Source organism: Oncorhynchus tshawytscha, linkage group LG15 (genome assembly GCF_018296145.1).
Source record: "Oncorhynchus tshawytscha isolate Ot180627B linkage group LG15, Otsh_v2.0, whole genome shotgun sequence".
NCBI classification, from domain to species: domain Eukaryota; kingdom Metazoa; phylum Chordata; class Actinopteri; order Salmoniformes; family Salmonidae; genus Oncorhynchus; species Oncorhynchus tshawytscha.
Window position 1 is genome coordinate 22,438,856 of NC_056443.1, and position 20,895 is coordinate 22,459,750.

The 20,895-nt window shown below is 42.7% G+C and overlaps 1 protein-coding gene across 12 annotated transcripts in view; it reads right to left on the reverse strand.

Annotated features, from left to right (window-relative positions):
* LOC112232768 (adhesion G protein-coupled receptor L3-like) overlaps positions 1-20,895 on the reverse strand; it is a 328,717-nt gene that overhangs the window by 32,104 nt on the left and 275,718 nt on the right. For all 12 annotated transcript variants that reach the window (XM_042298323.1, XM_042298322.1, XM_042298314.1 and 9 more), the window contains 2 exons: positions 12,864-13,073; positions 10,263-10,483 (listed from right to left, as the gene is read on the reverse strand). In XM_042298323.1, the coding sequence (XP_042154257.1) occupies positions 10,263-10,483; positions 12,864-13,073 (431 nt within the window). The remainder of the gene's footprint in view (positions 1-10,262; positions 10,484-12,863; positions 13,074-20,895) is intronic.

Genomic DNA, 20,895 nt, shown 5'->3' on the forward strand with positions numbered 1-20,895 from the left:
CTATTGTGCCGACCCAAACCATACTATGCTGGCTTTCGGATGCATTTCCTTTCACGTTGTCCTTTCCAGCAACTATGGGGGGGGTGTCAGCAGGCCAGTGCAGTATGGCTCAGCTCAACTAGTGTGAAAAGGCCTATAGAGACCTAGAAGAACTGTTCAACCTCATCATGCTAAAGCTAGACTCAGCGAAATGACGTTGCAATGAGCAGCACTGGAGATATTGAGATGAGCGAGATGCAGCACTTTGCCCACAAACAGTCACACACCGTATCGGCGCATGTGCAGGTGTTCACTTCATGCTGTTCAGAGCATGGTAGCCAGGGCCCCAAAACAGCAGAGAAGTTGAGCCTCGCGCTTCAATGCTCTTAGTTGTTGAGGATATTTACCCACTATGCGGTTTACTTTATGGATCTACGTCATATCGCAGAGTCCACCTTTAACCAATGAACCCCTCTTACAGTCCATTACCACATCAACACATGCGCTTGCTTCACTTCTCTGGCAGGTAGTCTAGGGGTTAAGAGCGTTGGGCCAGTAACCGAAAGGTTGATGGTTCGAATCCCTGAGCTTGCAAAAGGTAAAGAGGGTATTGGGTTAAATGGGGAAGACACATTTTGGTTGAATGCATTCATTTGTGCAACTGACTATGTATCCCCTTTCCCATCACACCAATACAAGACAGTTACAGTATACTATTTGGCTGATTGAACTGGAATGGGCCCAGATATGATCACACAGGGCTGGATGAACTCGAATGGGCCCAGATATGATCACACAGGGCTGGATGAACTCGAATGGGCCCAGATATGATCACACAGGGCTGGATGCCAGATGAAGGCAATACTGGGACGACAAAAATGAAGCTGATACATGACCTGCTAGCTAAATTATTAATCGTTTCATCTCCGCCGCTGCTAGGTAGACCTCCATTTTTGGCCATCTGAAATGACAGCTTCTTACTCTGTCGTCATTCAGACTGACAAATAGGCAAAATGGAAGGGGCAACACTTTTTCTGTAATTCAACAGCATTTCAAGGCAGATTGAGAGGATAGCACTTGGCTTCGGACAGTGCGGGCCGTACTCGAACACTGGAAGGAAACGCAACAATGCAACTGGAGGTTTAATATTACTGTAACGTGTCACCAGTGTTCCCTCTAAGCTGCTCAATAACTGCCAGCTGGCATGAGATTGAACTTTACTAAAAATTTACTAATCTTTCCTGGTTTTAAACAGATACATTTTCACATCTACTGTGGAAACTGGGATTGAATCAACTTAATAACACTCCCTTTTAATGCAACAAACCAAATCTAACTTCAAGACTAAGTTGGTGGTTTTGATTTAGGCTGAGCCTGCTGAGGAGCCCATTGGCGTACCCTTGATCTATTTCATGGGCATAAGCGGTTTTTCCATCACCCTCTGTCAGAGTAGCTAGCCTAGATGCACATTTGAGATCACAGAGCAGAGCCGTGTGTAGCTGCGTGTGCACATTAGTTAGTGAGTTTCTAGCCCCGGTTATAGCTAATTTGGGTCAGCAATGAGGGAGTGATTGCTTCCTGCAAGAGCACGGAACATGTAGATATCTAGCAGTCTTTAACAAGCGAGTCAGATAAAGAGCTTTTTTTTTTGTCTTAAAGGGGCAGTGTCCTGTTTTGAGACAGGCTTGAATATGCAAATAAGCCAAAAGGAAGAGAGTATGAATTTAATTTTGTAAAGTGGTTTCTTGCATCATATAACACAATACAATGTAATTTTCAGTCACCTACTTGGCCAATTGTGTTACAGATCATTTCTTAAATGTTAGGAAGTGATTTGAGCTTTTAGATTAAAACATCAGCCCTAAAATGGTTAATGTCAAGCCATGCATAAATGTTTTTAAAAAGCCTCATGGAATGTAGGCCTACATTGAACACCACATATTGGCTATTGTAGACGATATCATAGAAGACAACAGCTATATGTGGAAATGTTTTGTTGATAGGCCACTATGATAGGTCTACATTATTCTCAAATAGCCGCAATAGCCTATGGCCACTGTCTGAAAGTGTAACATAACACTAGAACCACCTGGCCCTACAGCCTATATGTACCTTATAGAGAAGGTTGAGAAAGTCCTACTGAAAAAGTCTAGAGCCTATTTTCGACACCACTTCCAGACTATGACGCATCAACATTCTAACAGTTTAATCAGCACATTTGATATATGCTATTGGAACAATAATCATTAGGTCGTGTTTAAGAATGTCTTGGGTAACATTAGAATACTAAAAAAATATTATTTAAAAGAACATAATTGCATTTTCATTAGTTTAGGTTACTCTAGGCCCCTCAAACTCAACTCTGGACATTGAAGTCAGTCTCACTGCATTTTTCCCCTTGTACCCTTCTAATCAAGGATGATTTAAATCTGGGATACCAGGTGGGTGAAATGAATGATCAGGTAGAACACCAGCAGGCTCCGGACTGCTGGTAAGAGCGGAATATACCTGATCTAGTCTATAAGTAAAAAACGAAAATCAAATCACAAAGAAATCCTGATAATTTTGTTTGGGAAGGTCTAAAGAAACATTGTGGAAATAAGAAAATGTATTTGAAAAATCAGGATAGCATATTATGTTACCAATCTTTGCTTAGTAGCCAGAGCAATGCTGTCGTGCAAGTGCTGAAGGGTAAGCGCAGATATTCTTCGAAAAAGTGATATTTAAAAATAGAGCCGCACCTTTTTGAATTTCCAGAGTTATTTGACAAAGTCTCATAGAATGCAGAATATGCTCTTTCTGGTACTATATAGAACATTTGACCTGCATGTGACTCTGAAGGAGGATTTGATCAAGTTATGCTCCTTCCCCTGCATATGTCAATTCCAAGCTGTGGCCATTTCTTCACATAAAATTTGACAACATCATATTTTCACTCATCAGACTATTGTAAAAATCGAATTGGGTCTTTAGGCTAACTGTTATTATGTGTGAAATTAGTTTTGGTCTTGTTTAGTTTCTGTGTTGTTTAGGAGTAGTTTCGATGAGCCGGCTGTGCAGGCTAACTGGCATCGTTTGCTTCCGCTAGCTCATCAACATGGATAGAGTTTTGCAATTTTCGTTTGCCTTACAATAAATATAATAAGTAATAGAGTTATAGTAAATAAAACAGTCCCTTAACAGCATCTATTTACAAATTAAAACGTAAAAGAAAATATCAACCCACAAAGTGCACGGTGAAATGATTTGCTAGAAACATGGGCGCCAACTCTGATAAATAGGCTTAACACACACTCATCATTACACTATTGTTGTTCTAAATTAAAAATCAACCTCTTCACTCTCTTTGCCATTCAGTAAGGCCTAATTTAATTTCAATTGTGAAGTTAAGTGCACAATTATTTCCTATTCAACTATTTATCATTCATTCAGCGAGGAGAGAGAGACGCATTAGCGCCTGGCCCGGGTACCAACGTCCTACAGCACATTGTCTTGGCGGGTTAAGTTGGGAATAGGTGTGAGAAAATAAAACTGGTAAAAAGGCTCTAAATACCTTTCTGTTTGTGATTTTACAAGTCTGACAAATGAGCAATGTAAAATAAAACATTTAGGAAAAGTCAGGGAAGAGACAGGAAGTTGCTTTTCTTGGGGGGGTGGGCGATTTTTTTATTGACAAAATCACAATGTCAGTGGCCGTTGGCCTACTGCGGTTCTCATGTTAAAGTGGGTACAGCTCAGCATTCACAGGTAACGCACGCCAGATATTGCACAAAATGCTTGCAAAATTAATGTTTCCACTCACAAGATTTGAAATCTGCTCAGTGCCGAGCATTCTGTGTCACCTCGAACACGGACTACAATAGTGAGTGTTCAGAAATACATACTGAAAAATATATTTATTTTCTTACATGAAATGGCCCTAGTGCAATATTCGCTCGTGTTTCAACCATATTAGGTGTCAGTAGCGTTATTAGACTACAGTCGCAGCTACAAGCTCAAATGCCTTGGCCGAGTATGTGCAATTACATCACACACCAACACGCTCTAGCACAGTTATGGTGCCAAAAGAGGCTTTGAAAGAAAATAAATACAGATGGGTTAGCTGACGTTGTCACGGAAACGATGCCCACGCTTCAATGGGGCAGAAGTCCATGAGTTGTTTTGATTCTGGATGGCCAGATAGCTAACAACACTACTTTCCATTCACAGTTTTTATGCGAGTAAAGTCATACTGTATATTTGAAGAAATTCCAGACTATTGTGATGGAAACAGGATGTTTTGGTCCAATTTTGCATTTGAGCTAACCCTAACCCTTTTCCTAACATTAACCTAATTCTCATAACCTGCTACGTTAATTATCCTAACCCGATGCGTAGGTTCTCCTAACCTGCTATGAAACGTAAAATCTGATATTAATTTGACAAAAGCTTGATCCCTTCTAGCTATTAATGGCTACAAATGATAAGTTAAGAAGAACGTCACAGGGTGGTGAAAGTACACGGTGTGAGCTTGATGCTCCTTTCCCAAAAAATGTGAGGGTGTAATTCTGGTGACATGATGATTGATGCTTGACTGACGTTTGACAAATAAAATCAACATAAACATTTTTGTTCAGACCTCAAAAGTGGTCTCCTGGTTTAAGCATTGGTGTGGAGTTAAACCATCCAATTGTGTTATTTTTCTATTTAAAAAAGTGTGATTTTTAAGACTGAACAACAAAAAAACAAACAAACCAAAAAAATGGTAGGAACAAAATGGAAAGCTCACAAAAATTATGTAATTTGGGAGAAAAAAAAATGACTGAATAAGGCAACAACAAAATAATCCCGATTTTATAGAGCCCTACAAATGGCACCGCTCTATGGGCCCTGGTCAAAAGTAGTGCACCATATAGGGAATAGAGTGCCATTTGGGAAACAACCAGTGAGTGTTACTTTGGTGTTACTGAGACTTGACAATCCTCGACGTGGCTCTTATCAAGGGATAAGTGGAGACAATGTAAACGCATGCGCATATCAAAATCTTCCTAAGTAGTCCTTATGAAATATGCTGAAAGCTGATTTTTTTTTAAAGGGAAAGGGCTGTCATTTCTGGAGAATACTCAAGCCAGCAATCCTCCGACTATCTGCATGTTCTCCTCTCCAGTCATGTCAGGGTTCTGTTTTGATTTTTGAGCGTATCCATTTTTCCCCATGTGCCGGCCTGACACTGCGTTGGCGGCAGCCTCCTCTGATCTTCTTGGTTATGACGGAAAGAGAATAGAAACCCAGGTAGCGTTTTGTCTCCCAACGTCTAGTGTTGCATACCCGCATCGGTGACACTGATACACAGCAACTTGGCACATTAGTTTAGCTCAGAGACACTTTGGAGAGAGGGGGAGAGACGTTTAGGTTCTCTCGAGACAAGAGAACATAAAGAGACTTAAAGTCACGTGTGAGGACATGAGGGGCTCCACGTATGCCAAGGTGTCTAAAAGCAGTTTATCTGTTGCAAAATGGACAGAGATGCTCTCAAAGTTATAACAAACTGTCATTATTAAATGTCAACTATGATCAAGTGAATTATTTAGGGTGAAATGTGAGCTATGTGGCTTTTTGGTAAGGCATTATATGAGTTCACCTCATGGTATATAATTTACAGTAGAATAGTATATACCCCAAACCCCAAATTCACTGTTCATATAGAGATATTGTCCCCAACAGCTAACACAATCTAACATTAGTCTAAGAATACTCTGGCAACATAGACTAGACTAATTTCGGTAAACAGTTGAAAATAACAGATTGTGGAATCAATTGGAACATGCTGTTATATAGGAACAGAAACACTTATAACACACTTACTGTTTAACTCCTGAGCGAATTAGCCCCATAACAGCCTAAATGGAACTACGCGAGGGCATGTAACACAAAACAATGCTTTTCATTATGTTCTCTGTCACTGGACTCACTTAGAGATGTGACTAAGCAAAATCTCAGTGGCCATTTTGAATTTGTAAAGTGTGACACTTTCTCTCCTCAGTTAACAGGACAACCCATGGTCATGTTTTTATTGCTCAAATGATTATATTCCGATTCTAGGTGGAATATTGAGCTGTGTGATGCCCAAACCCCTCCATCTCTAGCTGAGCATGTCACGCCCTGTCCGTCCCCCCCATCTCTCACAGCTGCGTATAATTGTTCCACCGGTGGCTAGAATTTTATTATTCACATGGTGCTGTGGCAACAGGCAGTGGCAGCTATCGTCTCAATCCATCACCAAGAAATGTGGCTCCTGCTACACACAAATGTCTAGTGTGTGTGTGTAAGTATACACTACCATTCAAAAGTTTGGGGTCTCTTAGAAATGTAATTGTTTTCCATGAAAACATACATGAAATGAGCTGCAAAATGAATAGGAAATATAGTCAAGATGTTGACAAAGTTAGAAATAATGATTCTTAATTGAAATAATAATTGTGTCTACAAATCCTCCATTTGAAGAAATTACAGCCTTGCAGAACATTGGCATTCTAGTTTGTCAATTTGTTGAGGTAATTTGTTGAGATTTCACCCCATGCTTCCTGAAGCAAGTTGGATTAACATTAATATTTTAATTTTACCTTTATTTAACTAGGCAAGTCAGTTAAGGACAAATTCTTATTTTCAATGACGGCCTAGGAACAGTGGGTTAACTGCCTTGTTCAGGTGCAGAACAACATATTTTATTTTACCTTGTCAGCTCAGGGACTCGATCTTGCAACCTTTCGGTTACTAGTCCAACGCTCTAGCATCCTGGAGTCGACTCTTCACTGTTGACAGTGAGACTGATGATTTGCGGGTACTATTTAATGAAGCTGTCGGTTGAGGACTTGTGAGGCGTCTGTTTCTCAAACTAGACACACTAATGTACTTGTCCTCTTGCTCAGTTGTTCACCAGGGCCTCCCACTCCTCTTTCTATTCTGGTTAGGGACAGTTTGCACTGTTCTGTGAAGGGAGTAGTACACAGCGTTGTGAGATCTTCAGTTTCTTAGCAATTTCTCGTATGCAATAGCCTTAATTTCTCAGAATAGACTGACAAGTTTCAGAAGAAAGTCCATTGTTTCTGGCCATTTTGAGCCTGTAATCGAACCCACAAATGCTGATGCTCCAGATACTCAACTAGTCTAAAGAAGGCCAGTTTTATTGCTTCTTTAATCAGAACTGTTTTCAGCTGTGCTAACTTAATTGCAAAATGGTTATCTAATGACCAATTAGCCTTTTAAAATGATAACCTTGGATTAGCTAAAACAAAGTGCCATTGGAACACAGGAGTGATGGTTGCTGATAATGGGCCTTTGAACACCTATGTAGATATTCCATATGTCCACCTACAATAGTCATTTACAACATTAACAATGTCTACACTGTATTTCTGATCAATTTTATGTTATTTTAAATGGACAAAAAATTGCTTTTCTTTCAAAGTCAAATACATAAGTGGCCCCAAACCTTTGAATGGTAGTGTATATGTTGTTACTCTAGGGGGTCACAGGATCACATTCCCATGGCGTGACTCTCCATGTTCACCCCCACAGACCATCTTCGCCCAACAGGCAAAACCTTTAGGAACTGACTTATAGTATTTCTTCCTGCTCTAAGGAGATAGCTGACTAGTCACACCATCTCGAAGGAAAAGGTTGAACTCTGACCTCTCAGGAGACACAACCAAGGTCATGTGGTGTGTCTATCAAAGGTTTCCCCATGATGTTGGGCGGGAAAACGCCCACCTCTTCTGTAACACAGGCAAACGATAAAGTATAGACTTTTATCCCTACTCTTAAATACATATGAAATGACGACGTGTTACGTGAAGGTATTGTCAATAAATGTGTACTTTTATATATCTACTCTGTAAAATGTGTACTTTTATATATCTACTCTTCTAAATACACGTTAGTACATATTACATATCTGGTATCATTGTGTTCTAGAATGTAAGACAAACACTTTGGAAACAATTTCATATGTACAATAAGGGCCTGGGAGTCTTTTTTTAATGTCTTATTTACAAGTCACTCTGACTCAAAGCGGGATGGAGAACTCCCATCTCCCTTGATGTCTGAGGCCATCGGATAAAGAGTCACACCCACCCTAATAAAAACTGCTCTCCGGCAGTTGGAAATTCAGTTGAAAGCCAAAAGACAGACGAAAGGAGAATTGAATCGATTTGGAGGAGAAAGAGACTTGTCTTTCAGGAGGGAGAGAGGAAAATAGGCATGACAAAGAATCGTCAGTCTTGGACTGATACAGAATTCTAGGAAACGGCCTCTGAACTCAGAGGCACGTCTTCCTCACGAAGAATCGGAGATGGAACACTTACCAGGAATTAAGAACAATGGACAGACTTTGCTGAAGAACGAATGGCCCACAAGAGTGGGTTCTTGGACATCTTCATAGCTTGTGTGCAACACAAAGCTGACTGCGCCAATAGACGGTACCGACGCAGGTCGATGAGAAAGACAGAGAGAGGAATCTGACCATTGACTCAGTAAATTACATTCTCTGTGTTTCCTTCTTGAATATTCGTCATTGCAAAATTATAATCTTAATAGATGAATCATAGTCTTTGTTTCTTTTCATTGTGTGTTTGTTTCTCTGGCGTAACAATAAACCCTATATTTATTAAATGTGGTTCTCTCTTGCTTTGCCAAATGCTGGCTCTAATACAATTAAAGACCTTATGTATCCTTTAAGACTGTTGATATGAGACTTGATGAACGAAGGCTAAACTACTAATCAGAGTTTCAAGTTAATTGTTCCCTTTGAATTAAAACGATGCCCGTATCCCACATTATTAATTTGAAACAGTAGGCAAATTAATGATTTAATGAAGTCACCAATTATCACCAATTATTAGACCACTAAAGTTCCTACAGTGACATGTATGATAAACATTTTGTGAAAACCTCTGATGCAGTTTTTTTTTGTATTTTTTCCCCCCTCCAGATTGGCTACATATTTAGTGAGAGAGGAACAGTTTCTCTCTACTACTGCTTTGTGTCATTGTTAGGACCGCTGGTTTATATTTCAGAGAGAAGTGCGAGAGCAAATCAAATCATTTCTCCAGTGTCTTCAGCGGGGAAACATAAGAACGCATGACAATTACATTCCCGACGGCTCCCTTTCTCGCTCCGGCTCCGTCTAGTGCCTCATCTCTCCATCTATTGCTCTCATGCTCAGTTGTACAGGAGTTGCGTAAATGCTGAAGACGCTAACCACAATGGCTTGACATTCACACAGCTATGGCTTGCATTTGCCACCGTTAGACATTTTGTTCAGGTCAGCAGAAGTTCTGAGTTAGAATAACCGTTCGGGAGTGACGAGGAGCATTAGTTATTGCAGCAGTTATTGCAATTATAACGACCACCGCACACTGTTTTTATTCAATGAAATTAGTCAGCTGATTCAGTGCGGTTGTGTGAATTAACCTGAACAAATACATTTGGAAATAAACCAAATTTAGTGTCAAGATAGTTGTTCCTGGTCAGAAGAAAAACTCCTACGTGCCCTTGTTTTAGTCTACCAGATGTTTCTCATTCAGGTCATGTGTTCAGGAAACCCCTCTATCATGGGGTCATCAGGGCCAGAGTGCTGATCTAGGATCAGTTTTGCATGGAGAGGGAGGGCACCTGATCCTAGATCAGAACTCCTAATCTGAGATGCTGAGATGAATACAGACTCTGATTTAGAACGGCAGAAGAACTTCCACCATGCTCTCAAAAACCAAACAGAACGGCACAGCAGAACGTCACTACGTCTAGACAGCCGGTAAACAAAGAAACACTAACAGCAGTGGACCACCCTGCCTACACAACAGCCATAGTGAACATATCACAACCATATTGGAATAGTTCAGACATGGCCGTCAGCCTGGTATTGTGTGCCATCAGAAGGTGCTGGTCGTATGGACGACAACATGTTTGAACGAGCCATTATTTCAATACGTTGACTACAATAAGTTAACACGTTATTGTTTCCCCAGTTACCGATTCTCGAGAATTGCTTCCCAAACTCGTCCTTGGGACCACCCTGACGTTTCACACATTTGTTCAATTGCAACCCCATTTGAATCCGGTGTGCCAGTACTGGAAAATATAAAGGAACACGCAGTGCTTGAGGAGAGATTTGAGCAACACTGCTTTAGAATGTACACCTTAGGAATGGGTTAATGGTGGGCATGGTTTAAATAGCGGGGTTCTTACGGTCAACGTTATAATGGTATGGTTCTAAAGCCGTGGTTCCATTTCCGGTAAATACTCACACTCGGTCCGTTCCATAGCTGCGGTAGTCCACGGCGGCAGACACGGCCACGATGAGCGCTGGCACACCGTAACCCACCAGGTAAAAGTAGCGTTTGCGCGAGTGCTCGCTCTCGAACACCTCCACCAGCATAATGTAGAGCTGCACGCCCTCCAAGAACATCCAGGTGAAGGCCGCCAGGAAGAAGAAGTGGAGCAGGGCAGCGAACACAGCACAGGCAATCTGAGGGGAAAGTTGACACGGTACAAGGTCAAAGGTCAAGTTCTAAACTTGAATGGGTTTGGCTTAGACACAGTGGGGCAAAAACCATATGCAGAACGCACACACATGGGCACACACACACACAGACACACACTACTTGTAGCGACTGTAATTGATCAGATTATTGAAGCAATTGGTCATACCCGGGGTACTTTGTTCAGCGGTCATTGAAATTGGTTCAATTAAACGACTGTCAGGACCAGTGGCCATCAATGCAATTCAGGAGAGAGTGATCTTTAAAACTGCCCACTGAATCAAAACCATCACATCTAATGAGTAGAGGGCAAAAGCAGTGTGAAAACTCTAAGATAATATACATGCTGCTTAGTCATCCATACTCTAGGGTTCACATTTATGACAACAAGTGTGTGTGTGTCTGCCACTGTTCTAATCGTGCAACATTCCTACAGCTCACACACTACAGGTGACACACAGACACAGACACACACACACACACACACATTCATTAACACAAAGTGAGAACCTCAAACAACTTCTCCCCCCCTGCGCCCTGTTGATAATGACGGTGTCCTTAGTGCAGAGCTCTAGCAGGTCAGCTCAGCTCTCTAAGTGACAATCCAGCGGCGGCCATTAAATGCAGTAGGGGGTTGACATATTGATCGCCTAATCCAGATTACCCACAGCATTTAGAGATCAGTCTACTGCTCCACGACGGGAGGGCTATTGCAGTGGGGGTGGAAAGGGGAGGGTGGGGTGAGGGTGTGTGTGGTTCTTTGATAGAAACATTGGAGCTTGAGCTGTGTCAGGTGAAGTAACAGGGTAGAACTGGGGAGAACCAGGGGGACTGGGAGAATCAGGGGGAGAACAAGGGGGAGAACCAGGGGGACTGAGGGGAGAGGCTAGATAAGGGCAAAGGTCAGGGTTTACTAGCAAAGGTATCCCATGGTGTTGATTATCATTGCTAGTTGAAAGGATACATGAAAGATGTTTGTTCGCTGAGCACATTTTATATTTCTCTCCTTTATACACGTGATTGACCTATACCATCAATACATTCTATACATTACATTCCAATAAATTGATGAACAACATTGTTATGAGTGGCACACACACATAACCGTGGATAGCTTCAAAGCACTCATGTTCTCATGTTCAGATGAGGCATTCGAATCGGAACAGACTAAGGGGTAATTATATTGGTTTTAAACTCTAGAGGAAACAGATACATTCAACTACCTGCAAACTTCACTTCTTTAAATTATGATAGCAGACCATTTCCCATGAACCTGGAATCCTTGCTAATGTTGACTAGCACAAATATGATATAGCATCTACAGATCCATTGTACTTGAGCGGTTCACCCTTCAAATACACAGATGCCCTAGGAAGTGCATCGAGGTACACTCAAACCTTAATGTTCTGCTCAGACTACTGAATTGCTTTCTCGAGTGGAGCTGGCCCTCAAGAGACGAGAGAGCCACGGTGAAGCGCACGCTGAATGCTCAAGTATCCGACATGCTTTTGAAATATTTAACTGCAATAGGAAGATGTGAGCAAAACAGTTCATAAGGGTTAAGGTCAAAAGCTGATGGATTTCCTAAATTCCTGTCTCAGCTTATGCTGGTTTTCTACTATAATTTCTAGAGTCTTACTAGGGTTGTTGTGTGAACAGAATAACTTGGAAGCAAAAGTTAAACATAAGGAATGAAACTGGTTATATGGTTAACTATCTAGCCGTTACCAGTGGGCCAACTCTATTGAAGCCCTGGTTACCATAGTGGGACTCACTCGTTGTATAATAGGCAATTGGGCACAGAACCATGTCTAATTTAGACCTGAGGAACCAGGTGTGCAACCTCTCTGGCCAATCAGTAACACTAATGAATCAAACGCCAGGTTGAAATGAAAACATGTGGGCACTTTGGCCCTTCAAGCACTAGAGAGCTGACACCCTGGATGCATTTCAATAGTCTAACGTGGCTCCCTCTCCTCGCCTCCTTTCCCTGATCAGAACTGATTTGGGAGACAGGTGACAGATCCCAAATAGACTTTGTTGCCTTCACCTATCCTGCATGTTCAGAATAGAGCATATAAAGATGACAAGAAAAGGGAGCAACTTTAGACTACTGAGATGAAGCCCCCTGACACGCCTCCCTCTGTCAACCACTGGGACCTTCGGGGGCTTAAATACCAAAATGCATGAGACATGCTTGATGCAAGTGTTTGGTGGAGTCTATCACAAGTAGAAACCTCCCCAAATGGTCAGACAAACAGAGTAACACCACCCTAGACCCGTCACTAACACAATGCTGCCATTGAAAACAGATTGAGTTGGCTGTGTTTGTTGAGCATCATCTGTCCGGCTTAGGAGTGTTCTTACCGGTTGGTCAGCTCGGTTGATCCCCACCAGGAAGAGGGACTCTGCAATGAAGAGGCTGATGCAGAGGTTCTTGTGGATGGTGTTGCGGTCGCTCTGGAGGCCCCGGAAGAAGCAAAAGGTGAACAGGCTGATGAGCAGGCAGACCAGGGAGAGCAGAATGCCAACCCATGTGATCACATCCAATAGCAGGTCATGGACAGGGTCAGTATTCTGGGAAAGGGTAAAAAAAAAAAAAAAAGGAAAGAAAGATTTTAAGTATTTTATTAGACATATTTAAAATACATATAGGAGTTGCCTCAACCATTTAAGTACCACAATAGATGCATTAAAATGACCAAGGCACAATCAAATCCACTGATTTATTTCCATTGTGGTACTCGTTATTATCGAGGAAATGCATTAGATGAGATTACTGTAATTTCTCACAATTCTTTAGGGTATTTGGGTTGCAACATTCTAACGACACTGTATTGAATCAAGATATCACTGGCCAAAATGATTGTTCAGATGACAATATAATTCCAATCTGTTTCAGTTAGTACTGGCAGATAACTAAAATCACTCATAACCTGTCTATAGCCTCGTTTTTTATTTTTTTTATTGTATAACTTTAATTTGTTCATTACTTTAGTATATTTAGAAAACATTTGACTAACTCTATTTCTTGAACTGCATTATTGGTTAAGGGCTTGTAAGTAAGCATTTCACAGTAAGGTAAACACTTGTTGTATTGGGTGCATGTGACAAATAAAATTAGATTTGATATGTTATATTCACTAATACACTCAAAACTAGATGAAACTGCCGTTCGGTAGGGCCACCCCTCAGTCTCTTCAGGAAATTACCTAGCTGTCACAGACAGGACCACAGATGGTGATGTGGAAATGGCATGAAAATGTGTCACCAAGGTTTTTTGGCAAGGTAACAAAATGAGCCATGTCATAGAAAGGGTCACAGGTGGCTGTGAAAGGCACTATAGGTAATTTATTCAACCGCACTACAGTCAATCAATGTCACTGCTTTTAGTCAATGGTTTTTTTAAAGGATAAATTCCCTAGCAATAAAAAAAAGCACCCTTCTGATGGCAGATACCTGTATAAATACAGGTACAGGAAATAAGCAGGCACTATGCGGCAACAGCAACAATCAAAGGGAATTTACAGTAAACCATAAGTCTGTGCACTAAAGGACAACTTAAATGAACCACAAAAAAAGTAACACATTCTGAAATGGCAATTCTTTTTCTTTCAATGACAATTCTTTCAGTGTGGCAATTCTTTCAATGGCAATTCTTTCAATGGCAGTTCTTTCAGTGTGACATGTTCCATTTTCCATGTATCATGCCCTCTCAAATACATTCATATTGGTGCACTATCACAACTGTATACCTGCCTAGACCATATGTGATCTGACTATGTATATTGTACTACATATAGTGCATTCGGAAAGTATTCAGACCCCTTGACTTTTTCCACATTTTGTTCCGTTACAGATTACATTGTTTTTCGCATCAATCGACGCACAATACCCCAAAATTGCAAAGAGAAAACAGGTTTAGACATTTTTGCAGATGTATTACAAAAAACAAAAAAACCAGAAATACCTTATTGACAAGTATTGAGGTGAGGTGTATCCTGTTTCCATTGATCATCCTGGAGATGTTTCTACAACTTGATTGGAGTCCACCTGTGGTAAATTCAATTGATTGGACATGATTTGGAAAGGCACACACCTGTCTATATAAGGTCCCGCAGTGCATGACTGAGCAAAAACCAAGTCAATTCGAAGTTATTGTCCGTAGAGCTCAGAGACAGGATTCTGTCGAGGCACAGATCTGGGGAAGGGTACCAAAACATGTCTGCAGCATTGAAGGTCCCCAAGAACACAGTGGCCTCCATCATTCTTAAATGGAAGAAGTTTGGAACAACAAAAACTAGAGCTGGCCGTCCGGCCAAACTGAGCAATCGGGGGAGAAGGGCCTTGGTCAGCGAGGTGACCAAGAACCCGATGGTCACTCTGCCAGAGCTCCAGAGTTCCTCTGTGGAGATGGTTGTCCTTATGGAAGGTTCTCCCATCTCTGCAGCACTCCACCAATCAGGCCTTTATGGTAGAGTGGCCAGATGGAAGCCACTCCTCAGTAAAAGGCACATAACAGCCCACTTGGAGTTTGCCAAAAGGCACTTAAAGAACTCACACCAAGATTCTCTCTTTGGCCTGAATGCCAAGCGTCAGATCTGGAGGAAAACTTGCACCATCCCTACGATGATGCATGGTGGTGGCAGCATCATGCTGTGGGGATGTTTTTCAGTGGCAGGGACTGGGAGAGTAGTTAGGATTGAGGGAAAGATGATCGGAGCAAAGTACAGAGAGATCCTTGATGGAAACTTGCTCCAGAGCACTCAGGACCTCAGCCTGTGGCGAAGGTTCACCTTCCAACAGGACAACAATCCTAAGCACATAGCCAAGACAAGGCAGGAGTGGCTTCGGGACAAGTCTCTGAAGAGCCCAGACATGAACCCGATCAAACATCTCTGGAGAGACCTGAAAATAGCTGTGCAGTGATACTCCCCATCCAACCTGACAGAGCTTGAGAGGATCTGCAGAGAAGAATGGGGGAAACTCCCTAAATACAGGTGTGCCAAGCTTGTAGCATCACTCAAGAAGACTTGAGGATGTATTCGTTGCCAAAGGTGCTTCAACAAAGTACTGAGTAAAAGGTCTGAATACCTATGTAAATGTCTTTTCTTTTTTTTTTAATTTCTTTTTTTATACATTTGAAAAAAAATGTAAAAACCTGTTTTAATTTGTCATTATGGGGTATTGTGTGTAGATTGATGAGGGGAAAAAAAAAACTTTTTCAGACATTTTAGAATAAGGCTGTAACGTAAAACAAAATGAGGAAAAAGTCAAGGGGTCTGAATACTTTCAGAATGCACTGTATACTGTATATAGTGATGCTGTGCTATTTGAGATGAGATGCAAGACACATTTCCAGAAAGAGACAAAAAAATAAAAATAAAAACATGTGCGTAGAGAATTGTGCTTACAACCTCATAAGGATAACATCCACACACAGAAGACACATCAATTGATTTAAACACACTGTCCAAAAGCACGCAGTGCTTCTTGATTACCATAAAATTCCCTTCTGGCACCGTTTTTGCCCTCATCAATCAATTATGGCCTAATCAATACCACGCAGACCCTTGTTTCATTAAGATGCAATACCCACGTTCTGCTTAGTCAGCACGTTTAGATGAGGACCTCATCCAAATTATATTGGTTATTAGTTTTTAAGGAATGCTGTGGATAGTTGGCAACTCAAGTACCAACCAAATACACACATGGATCTTGAAAACCACCTGCTCTGGAGGGGTGAAAGCTGATCTAGGATCAACTTCCTCTCCCTCAATCCTAACCATTAGTTGGTGGAAATGCAAAACTCACCCAAGAACAGTATCTAGGGGAAACTTCACCCTTCACCATTTGGCTCTAACATCATCATTTGTCACTAAAGTCATCATAACTCTCCAGGACACACACCTAAAATATATTCAAGATAAATGTGAAAATGTGATGCGTTCCCAAGAAACTAAGTCTCTTATGTCTAGAAAACCAGCCAATTAAGCATCCGAGACATCGTGATTTATTAACATAACATATTTTTACTGCCAACCAAACACTGGTCAGCTTCAGACACTCCTCATTTCCCCACATAATTCTCTTCATTCTCCCACCAGTAAGCATTCACTTCAAGGCTTTGTTCAAAAATACTTCAAAGAAAACTGGTATCCGTGGTATCCGTGGTATCCGCCGTCAAACTGACTGCTGTCCCTGCTGGGCTCGACGTTTCCGGACTCGACTACGCATGAGTAGTATGAGGATCACAGAGGTAACACAATAGGAATAGAAACAGCTTTTCTTCTCCATAGCCTTTAGCTGTGATGAACATGATTGCACATTTGATTTACTTGCAGTGTTTCCTGAGGATGTACGTTTTGCAGAGCAGGTATTCAATCACTAGAAACGTGTGTGTTTGTGTGTGTGTGTGTGTGTGTGTATGTGCAATTCTAAAGGCTTACACAATATTCCTCAAGGACAATATCAGTGAGTCGCAAATAGAGGATGCGCTCATCACTGTTTCCTTACAGAAAACACACAGTATATATTTTCACCCAAACGAGCACAGCCTTTAAATCAAACTTCCACCCGAGTCAGCAGCATGATTCTCCACAGGGGGCGGGGTGAAAGGCTAGAGCAACCAGGGGGGATTTTTTTTGCAGCAAGGGGATCTTGGTAGGAAACGACACACAAAAGGCCTGTTTAACGGGTGCGCGGAGGACGGGCTAACGCTAGCGGGGAGAGAGAAGAGAACAGATGCTGATCATTAAGGGGCTGCTGTACAATAACAGTCGACCCGCTACCCTGAGCCTCTTGATTCTCATGCCTGATGAGCCGTAGTGTATACATCAGGGGGGGGGGATGAGCTGTGTGTGTGTGTGTGTGTGTCTCTGTCGGTCTCTGGTCCCCCTTTGCTACAAAGGCATCTCATGCGCTGGGTGGTGACATATGCAGATTGTTTGGAAAAGGGGGCCTAGGGTAGGTTGAGCTAGCGAGTTGTGCCATGGATTCAGTCTCTATCCATCACAATCTCTTCCTCGATATGGAGAGGGGGTGCTGGGTAAAAAGGAGAGGGAGGTCTAGGATGCATCCACACCTGTGTGATGGATCTACTGCAGTGACATCTCTTTGTTCTGGAAGGGTGGATGATCGCTAAGGCGCCACCGGCCACAAATTTATCCCTACGATGAAGGCCCTTTTCTGGGGTCTCGCCCGGGGTGGCAGCTGGCTGTCGCACACTACCGCCACAGAGCCACGGTGGCTCAACCTCAACGCTCCTCTCCTTTAACAGGCGCCCGTGGCGGGAAGGGGCACAGGGTCCCCAAAGCAGCATACTAACTCGCTCCAAAATTCACTCTGTGTCGTGGGTGGCCACCGAGTCATACCAGTGGATATGTTACTTACTAGGGCGGTACGCGCCTTGTGCACATTCGATTTCTCTTCCAATCTCTCCCGTCACACTTTTTTTATTTCATGAACACACATATTTTTCATTCCAGACAGATGCCTGGGGAGATTGGGTTTGTCTCTGATCTGTTACCGCGAGGCACAACATATGGCCTGCTGTTACCAGGAAATCAGACAGTGGACAAAACACTAAGAACACCTTCCTTATTATTGAGTTGTGCCCCCTTTTTGCCCTCAGAACAGCATCAATTCGGCGGGGCGTGGACTTTACAAGTTGTCGAAAGCGTTCCACAGGGATCCTGGCACATGTTGACTCCAATGCTTCCCACAGTTGTTGTCAAATTAGCTGGATGTCCTTTGGGTTGTGGACCATTCTTTATACACACGGGAAACTGTTGAGCGTGAAAAACCCAGCAGCGTTGCAGTTCTTGACACACTCAAACCAGGAATGGCACACATACCCAATCGATGCCTCAATTGTCTCTCAAGGATAAAAAAAATCCTTCTTTAACCCGTCTCCTCCCCTTCATCTACACAGATTTGAAGTGGATCTAACAAGTGACATCAATCATGTCATGGAAAGACAAGGTGTTCCTAATGTTTTGCACACTCAGTGTACATGTCAACTGCATTCCCTGTTGCCCTATGCCCTGACACCTCCAATCAAGTCCATCCAATCAGATATCAAACTATAACAAATGAATTGCCGTTGAGACCCTTCATCCTAACAGGGGTGCCTCCACTGGGCTCTGGACGTGTCAAGATCATGTGGGCCAATGGGAGAGAGAAGATAAGCTTCCTTCCTTGATATTCCTCAAAGAACAGCTCACAGCATGATGCCAATCCAATTCAAATGCATACATCTACCTGGATGACACAGAGAGAGAGAGAGAGAGAGAGAGAGAGAGAGAGAGAGAGAGAGAGCATGCTCAGTCATAAAATATGGTGGGGCAGGGCAAATGTTGTAGTAAGGGTATCAGTAGTCCTACTGAGGGGTGTCGCGCGGCGCTTTCACGTATGGGCAAGGATTTACGATCTGTATGGGACGAAGAGAGGGTAGCAAAGAGGACACATGAATCAGGGATCTCGAACCATTCATCAGGTTTAAAGGGCCAGGAGGAGACCTTGACGTTTCCATTCAGTGCATGTGCCTAATAGAAACGTACAATGTCCTCAGCGACAATAACCGTGATATAATGCCGGCAGTAGACTATGTATGCGGCCTCGTAAGGTGGAATGCGTTCAGATAGCAGTCGGGACGTGGATCTATCCAACGTCATTTTTTCCTTATAGGATGAGATGGTGTTTGACCCCAAATCTGTCGGTGACCATATGCTTGTCCACAATCCCAACATAGCACAGTTTAGTTCGTATAATTACCTGGGTGTAAATATGGACAATGTGGTGAGCTGGAAGATCGAAGTGGAGAGTGTCTGCTGCAGACTGCAACGCCTCTATTTCCTACGTAGACTCAGGGTAATTGGAGTTGACCAGAAACGAAAGCTCCTGTTCTACTATGCGGTCATAGAGAGTATCCTGAGATATCGTTAACAGATCATTATCAGATTATTATTTCAGACCCCTCCCATGTCCCTCCTCCGGCTCAGGCAGACGCTATAGGGTCCCTCCTCCGACTCAAGCAGACGCTATAGGGTCCCTCCTCCGACTCAGGCAGACACTATAGGGTCCCTCCTCCGACTCAGGCAGACGCTATAGGGTCCCTCCTCCGACTCAGGCAGACGCTATAGGGTCCCTCCTCCGACTCAGGCAGACGCTATAGGGTCCCTCCTCCGACTCAGGCAGACGCTATAGGGTCCCTCCTCCGACTCAGGCAGACGCTATAGGGTCCCTCCTCCGACTCAGGCAGACGCTATAGGGTCCCTCCTCCGACTCAGGCAGACGCTATAGGGTCCCCACATGTAAGCTGAACAGGTATAAGCACTCCTTCACTCCCATGGCCATCAAATACCTGAACAGCAACAAGTAAAGCTGAGGGAATATGCTAAGGATTATGTATGTGGCTGTATGAGAAGTGTATGGTGATATGGGTAATGTATGTATTAAGTTGAGAGTGTAACGTACAGTCTCAATTTTGTATACAGCAGTATTTAACCTTTAGTTAACTAGGGAAGTCAGTTAAGAACAAATTCTTATTTACAATGTAGGCCTACCCCAGCCAAACCCTAAACCGGATGACGCTGGGCCAATTGTGCGCCGGTTGGGATACAGCCCAGGATTGAACCAGGGTACGTGTCTGAGACAATTTCCCCCATGGAACATTAAAGTTCATCCTATACTAAATAAACAGACAGGGTAGCCTAGTGAGGCGGCAGGGTAGCCTAGTGGTTAGAATCCCCGAGCTGACAAGGTACAAATCTGTCGTTCTGCCCCTGAACAGGCAATTAACCCACTGTTCCTAGGCCGTCATTGAAAATAAGAATTTGTTCTTAACTGACTTGCCTAGTTAAATAAAGGTGAAAGAAAAGAAAAGCACATGGATGACCTCTTTTTATGAACATCAAGACACTGAGACCACAACAGGTTATCATGCCACATTAAGATTTAGATGGTTCGAAAGCTACTCTTCATAGGTGGATGGAAGTTACAAGTTATAATAGGTTCTAAGTTAACATCGTGGGAACCGTGCACACATTGACTGTGCCATCTATACTGTCCAAAGCCTAGAATGTATCACGGTATCTTCATCATTTCCAATTCAGACACCCCACCAGGACACTGATATATGGGTTTACCACCACCACCACCATCATCCTATTGAGAGGAACCATTGATTTATACCCCAGTGGTCCCTAGGGAATGGTGCTACTTACAGGTGGCTCGATATTACCTCCAGCCCAATCCCGGCATACACGCTCACTACCTAAGTAATGGCCTGTATGTGGAGGGACAACAGGTCTATCTTTCTAAGTCTCGGCTGGGGGGGTTGTAGCTGCTATTTAAACAGTGCCTCCACAACCCCGGGGCTGTCTTGGAAATAGAAGCT